Source organism: Stigmatopora argus, chromosome 13 (assembly GCF_051989625.1).
Source record: "Stigmatopora argus isolate UIUO_Sarg chromosome 13, RoL_Sarg_1.0, whole genome shotgun sequence".
NCBI classification, from domain to species: Eukaryota; Metazoa; Chordata; class Actinopteri; order Syngnathiformes; family Syngnathidae; genus Stigmatopora; species Stigmatopora argus.
Window position 1 is genome coordinate 13,601,230 of NC_135399.1, and position 10,122 is coordinate 13,611,351.

A 10,122-nucleotide genomic window follows, 5' to 3' on the forward strand; every position below is an offset into this window, starting at 1 on the left:
CGGACATAACCACTTTGTAATTATTTTTCTCGTCTTGCCGCAGAGAGGATGTGTGCATGTGCGGCTACTCCAAGAATGAGCATGCGGACGATGCCATCCGGACGGAAGACTCCAGCGGTGGGACTTGGGACCCACACACACATGTCCGTGAAGTACCCACTGATGCTTTCGGGGACATCGACTTTGGGGGATCGAGGCAGACCACGACCAAGGTAAACGAGAAAAAAAAATGTATGCCTTCATGCATAACTCATTGACATTCCATCCATTTGAACTGGGAAGGTTGGCAGTGATTTAAGTGATTCATTGTCTATGGACATCAATGGCAGGTAGTGAGCCAATGATTTTCTTTCTTCTTTGTTAGTATGCTCGAGTGTCCACAGAAACCAGTCCAGAAGTGATTTACCAGTTGATGACTGAACAATGGAAATTGACGCCACCCAACCTGCTCATATCGGTCACTGGAGGAGCCAAGAACTTTTACTTGAAGACCCGGCTCAAGAATGTCTTCCAAAGAGGTCTCATCAAAGTGGCCAAGACAACAGGTAAGCCCTGCCTGGCTTGCAATTGCCTGTACTGTACCTACTGCATCTAAAAGTGTGACTGATGGTCCGTAAAATGCAGCAGTTATTAAAATCAGTAGAATTAAGTATGTAAAAAACTCTTTAATTGGCCCTAATACAGTTCCAATTTTCTGTAAATTCAGTAGCTAAAACTAATGTATGACACTTTTTTTTAAAGAGGAAAGGCTTGGTTACAGCCTGCAAGACTTCATTACAAAACAGAGATCGATAGCGTATATAGTTGCTGGTGTACATCTCCATCAGTGAGAATGATACGTAATACAATCTTAATTCACTTCTAAAAATATGTTTACGTTATTGCCAAGACAGATTTTGATACCAAAGTAGCGATACAGATAAAAGGCTTGTGCTAATAAAAGTGGATTCTGTAAAGAGCAGGAGACTTGATGAGTAATGAGGTTAGCAAAGAGGAAAAACAGTAAAAAAAATGAAGCATAGACATGAATAATTATAACCCGCTGCTTTTTTGCAGGGGCATGGATTATCACAGGTGGAACCAACACTGGTGTTATGAAGCATGTGGGGCAGGCAGTGAGGGATTACTCTCTGAGCAGCTCCATGCAGGGTCAGATTGTCACCATTGGATTGGCAACATGGGGAGTCATTCACAATAAAGAAGCATTGGTACACCCTAAGGTAAGATAAGCATCATTTTGGTGATGCCTATCATGTTCTAAAAAAGGGTCGTTTCCTCTCTAACTTCTCCGTAGGGTTGTTTTCCCGCTCATTACCCGATGGACGTCATGGGTCGATTGCCCCGCCTTGATAACAACCACACCCACTTTCTGCTAGTGGATGACGGCACCCACGCCCGCTACGGCGTCGAGGTCAATCTGAGGAGTCAGCTAGAGAAGTACATTTCCGGACAGACTCTTGGCCACTGTAAAAGTTACGTACGTTACTCTTGTTGGAAACGTCCTGTTGAGAAAGTTACGTAAGAGAAGTCGCATGAACAAAATTGACTTGTGAATTATACAATTCAATACAAACAGCATTCCAGAAGTTCAGATGTTCAAAACCTGCAATTTGAAGGAAACTTGGTTTTGTAGGAAATCAACGTAACCAACGTTCTATGTTGAGGACATAATTTTTTTATCTTGTTTCTTCCCCCCCCTTTATTATCAGCTGCGGGAGTGACCATCCCTGTGGTATTGGTGGTTTTGGATGGCGGAGCAGGCACTCTCAATGTAAGTTCTCGCTCATATTGCCATTATCGCATCCATTTCCGACGTTTACCTCCTTCTAGACCATCTACACGGCAATGCTCAATGACACGCCATGCGTCGTGTTGGAGGGCTCTGGGAGAATGGCCGACGTGATCGCTCACGCGGCTGGACTATCCGTTAGCCAGGTCACCATCAGCCTCATCCACCGCCTGCTGAAGAAGTTCCTCAGCCTCGAATACGACAATTTCACTGACCTCAACATCATCGAATGGACCAAAAAGGTGAATAGACACAATTCATTTGTATTCTTCCTCAATTTTTATATTGATCTGTTCCACTCCCTGTGCCAGATTCAGGACATCATCAGGATGTCTCACCTGCTGACTGTGTTCAGAGGAGGTGGAGACAGTCATGGAGACGTGGATGTGGCCATTCTACAAGCACTTTTCAAAGGTGAGTCTTGCTTAAAATGCTTTTAGATCATTTTACAGCCCTTTCCAAATGTGTTCCATTTTTGAAATCCATTGATATCACTAAGACAATTTCCTGGAAGAATTTCTGCTGACTTTCTGCCACTGCATGCTTATGGGAGCTAATTCTCATCAATTGCCCGGCATCAAAACCTCATTAGGAAAACCTCCGGGACGAACGCATCCACTCTTTAGTGCCAAGTAGACAGTTAATGGTCCTGAGTCACTGAGCGACAGACAAAGGATTGGTTTACATTTTAATGGCCGATTGCTTTCACATTATAGAACACTGACTTTGAACGAAAAGAGCTTCACCAGCCCAACATGTTATCTTTTCAGCCTCGCGGGCTAGCGCATCGCAGGTCGTGGAGGGATGGCGGCGACAGCTTGAGCTGGCAATAGTCTGGAACAGAGTGGACATAGCCGCCACTGAGATCTTCACTGACGAAAGCCAGTGGAAAGTAAGTCGGCTTGAAATGATTTCACTTTAACTCCAGCTGTACTGTGCATTCATCTCGCTGAGTCCAACTTCATTTCCTCTCATTCCTCCAGTCTAGTGAGCTCCACTGGGCCATGTTCTCAGCCCTAGCTGGCAACAAGCCTCAGTTTGTGAGCCTCCTGCTGGAGAATGGCGTGAGTCTGCGGGAGTTCCTCCATAGCGAAGACACTCTGTGTGACCTCTACAAGCAGCTGCCCAACTGCGTCTTCCTGCGCAAGCTAGCAAAGCGTGTCCGCGCCTCCTCCGGTGGAAGAAGAAAAGTCTTTGCTGTCAGGAATCGGGTGCGGGAGGGACAGAGCCAGGGTATCAACTTGAGTCACGTATCAGATGAGGTGCGTCATCTTTTAGGCAACTTTACACAGCCCATCTATCTGCCGCCCACCTTGATGTTCCAGTTTGACATGGAAGACAATGCCTCGGTAAGATGCTAGCTCATACATCTCCAAAAAGCTGCAGTAAAGTTAATACAGTAATCCCTCAATTATCGCGTCTTTACTTATCGCAAATACACTGTTTTGTAATTTTTTTCCACTATTAATTTTATTTTATTTGTTTACTTTTTTTTATAGTTCATAAAAATGTGAAATGTGCTGAAACTCGTTAGCGGAAGCCACTTTCTACTAGAACTCAGCACTGAAGAAAAAAAAAAATTACAATAGGAGTGACCCTACTTTACGATTTTTTTATTATCGCGGTTATGTCTGGTCTGCATTAACTGCAATATACGAGGGATTACTGTAGTTATCATAGCACTCTTACACCAAATCACCTTGTTTCGTCCTCCCCCTTCCATCTAGATGTCAAGAAGCCTGTCAGATTCCCAATCTCCCCTCAGAGTGCAGCTCGCCGAGGCCCAAAGAGACCCAGCCAGAGATCTTTTTCTTTGGGCCGTCGTCCAGAAAAATAAGGAGCTGGCCGAAATCTTCTGGGAGCAGGTAGGCGACATCCCAGTGGGAAAACTATGGGAAATGATCCAACTTCTAATTTAAAACCTGTGTGCAAAAAAGGTTGGGAATGCTACTATGTTCAAAATTACAGTATATATTGTGTATGCAGTGTACAGACTGCATGTCGGCCGCTCTCGCTGCCTGTAAAATCCTGAGGAAAATGTCGGAGGAAGGAAATGACGCGGACGAGGCTGCGGTCACGCAAGAGCTAGCCGATTACTTTGAGATGCACGCCATTGGTATGAGTAGATGGCACACGTTTTTGAGGGCAAATTATCCAGAGATGATTCACCTGTGTGCGTTTGCGTTGTAGGTGTGTTTACCCATTGTTACAGTAGCGGTGAAGAGCGGGTTAAGAAGCTGCTGGTTCGCGTGTCGCCATTTTGGGGAAAGACCACGTGTCTGAGACTAGCGCTGGAGGCAAACTGCAAAAGCTTTGTGGCGCTGTCAGGTGTACAGGTAGAGTTAGTTCATCTTGTAGAAAATACCTGCAAGTTATACTGGAGTAAGTGCCAACAATATACTATTTATGTTAATCAAATATATGCTTAAATTATACCATACAGTATAATTTTAAATTGCAAACTAATTATGACCATATAGAAGAGTGCAAATGTGCCAATATTTAAACAGAAATGTAAATTCCACCAATCCCCAAAACAGATTAATTTGACTTTTCTGACATTCTGCGATGAGAAATCATCAAGTATATCATCATAAGAAATTGGTTAGAGTAAAAAAAAAACATTCAATCGCCCCATTTTAGACTGGATGCAGTGACACCACAGACGGTCTATGCGATTAACTTGGCTCTGGTCATAGCTAATGATGCACTTTGATATTTTAATGTTTTTAAATTTTTGATTTAGCAATGGTGGACAATGCTGAGAATGCTGAATGTGACTTTCTGTGTTCCTCACCAGGCACTGCTGACTGAAATATGGTGTGGTGAGCTTTCAGTGGACAATTCTGTCTGGAGAGTGGCGACCTGCATGGTTTTCTTCCCGCTGATTTACACCGGCTTCCTGACTTATAGGTGACCCTCATTTTACTATGAATATACTTTCTTCAACTAAGGATACATTTACATTACATTCTTCTGTCCAAAGAATAACAACGCATTTGGTATTTTTTTTAATTCTGCTATATTCAGAGCGATGATAGGAAATCGTCTCAATTAGCAGGCAATGGTTTTAGAACCATAAAAATCTCATTCCCCATCTGACATGACTTTTCTGATTCTTTAACATATCCTTCCTAGACCTGATGAACTAATCCAGAAGCAAAACGAGAACACTGAGGATATTAAGACGCTGGCCAGTGTGACAGGATGTGTGAACCAATTGAGGCCCAAAAGCACGTCAGTAAATACATGTACGATAACTCTTGTCCTCCTCAAATGGGATGCATAATATTGATGGCACTTTTTAACCCCAATAGTGCTCTCACGAGCACAAAGTCTCTGAACTGCTGGTCCAGACTAGTCTGCCTGTATAGCTCGCCGCAGGTGAAGTTCTACTGGAATATCGTGTCCTACTTTGCATTCCTCTTCCTCTTTGCGGTGGTGCTGATGATGGACTTTCAAACCACGCCGTCCCATGCAGAGTTTCTGCTGTATGTGTGGCTCTTCTCTTTGGTCAGCGAGGAGTTCCGACAGGTAGGAACCGTAAAGACTCTTGTGAGAAATCAGGGTTGTCTTTTCATCTTTCAATGTGCTTTGTTTTTTTGGATTTCAGTTGTTTTATGACCCCGATGGCTTTGGGTTCCATAGAAAGGCTAGGATGTACATCAGAGAACTTTGGAATATTTTGGATGTCCTATCGATAATCCTCTTCATCATCGGCCTGGTGTTTAGGTGAGATACCTAAAAGGTCTTCTCCTGACTTTCGTGGAGTCTCATGGTTCGTCTCCTCAAGGCTAACCACCGAGCTCTTCTATCCTGGCAAGATCATCCTCTGCATCGACTTTGTGGTCTTCTGCCTGCGTCTCATGGCCATTTTCAGTATCAGTAGGACACTTGGACCAAAGATCATCATTGTCAGGAGGATGGTAAGAGGATCCAGTGGGGACGTCTTGAAAGCGCTACTTATTCCACGCAATTGCAATCCTTTTTCTAGATGATGGACATGTTCTTCTTCATGTTCCTGCTGAGTATCTGGGTGGTGGCGTACGGCGTAGCCAAACAGGGCATTCTGATCCACAACGATAATCGACTAGAGTGGATTTTCCGTGGCGCCGTATATGAGCCCTACCTCATCATTTTCGGCAATTTCCCCACCAACATCGATTGTGAGCAGACGCGGCGAGATAACTTGATCTCTACTCACGTGGCAAGAATGAACCATGAGATTCCCTGTAACAGATTCTGAATTCGATTTGGACTCCTGCAGCATGAACGCCACCGATCCTCTGAAACCCAAGTGTCCGGTACTGAACGAGAATCAAACCCCAGCTTTCCCCGAATGGCTCACCATCATCATGTTGTGCGTTTACCTCCTTTTCGCCAACATACTTCTCCTCAACCTGCTGATCGCCATCTTCAAGTGAGTCCTCGTTTCTTGTCATCCCTTCACCCTCGTTTATAAACTTTTCCCAAAATATTCTGTTGCTTTGGTGCAGCTTTACATTCCAAGAAGTGCAGGACAACACTGATCAGATATGGAAGTTCCAAAGATATGAGCTGATTAAGGAGTACCACAGCCGGCCTTCAGCTCCTCCTCCCTTTATCATCCTCAGCCACCTTTACATATTAATCAGTAGAGTGGTACTTTGTAGGCCACAACTTCAATCCCGAAAGTTCAGTGAGTGCATTTATACTCCGTTGACTAAGATTGAATCGAGCACATCAAACGCTAGAATTTTTTTTAACGTTGTTAGCATACGGCAGATCTTTTCTTGCCCTTTTCCCAGGAACTGAGCTGCCTCACACTGAAGAGGAAGAGCTGCTGTCATGGGAGGCCCTGATGAAAGACCGCTACTTGCTCTCCACCCAAAAGCAGCAAAGTCAGACCATGGAGCGATGCATCGTGGACACGGCGCAAAAGTAGGGATCGGCCCTATGGTGTAATCTAGCCATCTCTTTTCTACATTTATCAACCCCAATGAGTCATGTTTCAGGGTCACCTCCATAACCGATAGGCTGGAGCGGGAAGAAGAGATGCGCTCCACCATCTTGATTAATCGTCTAACTCGACTGGAAGAGCAGGTCCTGACTGGATCTTTTGCACAATGATCCTCATAAGATACAGTTTGTTTTAGCTCTATTATGATGTACAGAATACTATCTGCAGGTTGTTCAGTCAGCCAAAGGCCTTCAGTGGATCATGGAGAGTCTGAAGTCAATCGTGGATCCTGCAGGGAAAGAAGAGCAGCCACCCTGTCTGCTATCAAATTTCTTACCTTTTCTGTAAAGTATTTAACTGCTTTGATTTCGGTTCATTCATGTTTTCCAATTTCCTTCAGCCACACTTTTGACAGGTAAGGACTCTTCAGAACCTCTGGAATCGGTGAATGAGACAGAGGGCTTCCACGTCAAAGCCCGACAGTTCCAATACCCGAACAGCAAAGTCACTCGCTTCCCTGTACCCGAGGAAAAAGTGCCGTGGGAGGTAAACGGCATTTAGATTTGACCCTCTGACCCATGCTTTTCTGGTCCCAAGCTCACTCAATTTCTTTAAATGTTTTTAGGTCAGTTTCAGCTCATACGTGCCTTCGTATTATAGCTCAAAGGACATTGTGTATGGGTACGTTTTAAACTCTTTGCTATATGGCTTAATGAGCTACTTGATTCCATTTGTTTTTTGTTTTTTAACAGATTGGAGTCCAAAATGTTGGAACATTATAGGTATGGTGTTCGGCGGAATGGTGAAAGCATGTTGATCCATCAGGTCATACAGTCAATTTGACAGCACAAATCTGATTGCCTAGAAACCCTGGAGGGAGAACTGGCATCAGAGGTCAGGGTTCACTCACGCATCTGGGTCCAAATCTACACGTAGACCTGGTGATTACGCGGTGGGTCCACATCGACCAAATCGTCTTGATTTAATAGCAACCGGACTGATTTCTTTTTGTTTTTTAGCCTGCGGGATACTGGCCGCTCTGTTTTAGAGTTTTTGGCAGTTGAAGACAAGCAGCAAGAGTTGTTGGTTCTACCCGGGGTGAGTGTGACTGTATATTGTACTTTTTACAGTTAGGCTTGGGGTGGGTAACATGCCATTATGATAAGATCCCTGATTTGACAAACACCCACAGGGACCGGTTGAGTCTTCGGAATGTTTACCTTCGTGTCTGATGACCACCTTAGGCAAGAGTCTGTTTGAAAGATTACATGAAAAGATGACAGAGGCAATACTGGTAGGTCGATTTCAACACTGGGATTTGTAAGGTTTGAACCTGTGGGATATTTTTCTGAATTCTTGGAATAGCATGACATATTGTATTTTTAAAATAGACCACTATGGTCATAATATTACAAATTAAACCTACAAATCAGAAATTCATTACACATTTTTTTCTTTGCAAATTCAACTTCAATCTGATGATATTTCAGATTTAATCTCTAAATTTTTACCCCCAAAAATGACATTGCTTTTTTTCTTTGAAATATACAACAATCCTTTTACAAGTTTGATCTAAAAAATGCACTATTTCCTCTTGAACATTTATTAGACAAATTGAGACTAAATGTCTATTTTTCCTTCAAAATTTACAAACCTCTTCTTGTATCATTACAATTTGAATTGAGAATTGTGCAACATTTTTATCATCAAGGTATTGTAATTGTTTTCTTTCTTTTTCTTTCTCAAAAACAAACAAATAGGTAAAATTAGAACTGAACCCTTTTGCACCTCAATGACTATTTGCACAATTCCATCACGCGTTCAGGTTTTTGAAGGTTACGTAGACGACCCCAGGAACACAGATAACGCCTGGGTAGAAAGCACAGTTTTGAACCTTCACTTAGACTCAAGTGAGGATTCACAGGATATCATTAACATGGTAAGAGCCAAAATCTAACATGTCTACAAGGTAAAGACGTCAAGTGATGCCCCTGACACCTTTCTTCCTTCCTCCCAGGTGACGTGCAGTCGCGACTCTCTGCAGTGGCAAGAGGTGAGCAGCAAAAACGGACTTTGCTCTGACCAAAGCGACTCGCTGAGGCGGGTTGCCATGCTGCATAACAGAAACTCATAACCTTTGTGAAACTATGCAAATCAACATATGCCGCTCAGGTGTCATTCAAGCTATCTGAAAACATGCACGATCATCCAGTTTTTCTGCTCTTTGCTGCTCTTACTTCTAAATCCTCACAATTTATTCCATAACATGCATCTTTCCAGAATCCATAGACAGATGTCCAACAACTACATGGATATAATATTCATATGAACCTCTATAAATACTACTTGAATGTCTACTTCTTTGTGAAAGTGTAGTCGCTAAACTCCGCCGGGCCACCAGGCTTCGCTTACTCCTGCCAGGCATAAGACAATATGCAAATTATGTAAGTATGGTCAATATGTGAATGATGCTGTTCTGGCTTTCTGTCATTCTACTAAATTTTATTGTATTTTGTCTCTGTTAAAACTTGAAACATGTACTTAATGTTAATAAATGGCTTTCCAAATTCCTTTCGACATAACATTTTTTTTCTAAAGGTCTTTCCGAGTTGATTTTTGTGGGAGAAGTCTGATTTCATTGTAGTGAAAGTGCAAACGCATTGGACGTCTATATGGCCGTCAATGAGCGAATTTCACATAGCTCTATTATTAATACCTCTGTGCTACACTTAGGTTAGACATGACAGTCGTTTCATAACAACATTTTCTCTTGGGCAATTGTGCCTATTTTGGCCCGTGTTGCCCAAGGGAAAATTGTGCAAACCTAGCACTTGTGTGATTGTTTGTGTACGCGGCACTTGTCACGTTGCTTCAAAGCAGTTTCGAGTAGGCACGCTGCAATTCAGCTGCAGGAGTATCGGTTTCCACAGCTTCCTCATTCCTCAAGCACGGTATTCCTTTTGCATACACATCTCTGACTGCCTCTCCTGTCCAAATATTTTGAAGCATGCAGATTATTCAGCCCAAGTTTATTGCCTGAGAATCAATCGTAATTTGCATGTAATATTTGACAATCTTCTTGATACTAGGTGTTAGGCAGCCCCTCGGATGAGTGGTTTGGGCGTCTGCCTCACAGACCTGGGGTCGAGGGTTCGATCTCAGGTCGGTGGTGTTTGAATGCTCTCCCTGAGCTTGTGTGGGTTTTTTTCTGGGTATTCTGGTTTCCTCCCACATCCCAAAAAAATGCAGGGTAGGCTGATTGTGCCCTGTGACTGGCTGGCCACTGATTCAGTGTGTCCCCCCGCCTGCTGGGATCGGCTCCAGCACCACCCGCGACCCTTGTGTGTAAAGAATCATGAGGTGCTTTTCATCCTAGACGACTATGTCTGTCAAT

At 43.4% G+C, this 10,122-nt stretch overlaps 1 protein-coding gene across 1 annotated transcript; it reads left to right on the forward strand.

Annotated features, from left to right (window-relative positions):
• Positions 1 to 21: 21 nt before the first annotated feature.
• Positions 22 to 9,280, forward strand: trpm2 (transient receptor potential cation channel, subfamily M, member 2). Its single transcript, XM_077617745.1, has 31 exons — positions 22 to 212; positions 365 to 545; positions 1,057 to 1,220; positions 1,295 to 1,472; positions 1,710 to 1,771; positions 1,831 to 2,031; positions 2,101 to 2,203; positions 2,560 to 2,681; positions 2,773 to 3,138; positions 3,517 to 3,654; positions 3,776 to 3,905; positions 3,980 to 4,125; positions 4,590 to 4,702; positions 4,928 to 5,026; positions 5,107 to 5,323; positions 5,403 to 5,521; positions 5,583 to 5,715; positions 5,784 to 5,955; positions 6,029 to 6,209; positions 6,286 to 6,467; positions 6,577 to 6,709; positions 6,784 to 6,871; positions 6,957 to 7,044; positions 7,129 to 7,274; positions 7,354 to 7,409; positions 7,481 to 7,510; positions 7,594 to 7,680; positions 7,748 to 7,826; positions 7,921 to 8,022; positions 8,554 to 8,667; positions 8,746 to 9,280. The coding sequence occupies exons 1-31, from the start codon at positions 57 to 59 to the stop codon at positions 8,860 to 8,862; spliced, it is 4,203 nt and encodes a 1,400-aa protein (XP_077473871.1). The 5' UTR covers positions 22 to 56; the 3' UTR covers positions 8,863 to 9,280.
• Positions 9,281 to 10,122: the final 842 nt, after the last annotated feature.

What these genes read in the sequence shown, in the direction of transcription:
- trpm2 (XM_077617745.1), top strand. Translation starts at nt 57, where the DNA reads ATGTGCGGCTACTCCAAGAATGAGCATGCGGACGATGCCATCCGGACG. An exon ending in ATCGTGGACACGGCGCAAAA is followed by an intron (nt 6,710 to 6,783) that starts GTAGGGATCGGC and finishes GTCATGTTTCAG; the next exon opens with GGTCACCTCCATAACCGATA. An exon ending in TAACTCGACTGGAAGAGCAG is followed by an intron (nt 6,872 to 6,956) that starts GTCCTGACTGGA and finishes TACTATCTGCAG; the next exon opens with GTTGTTCAGTCAGCCAAAGG.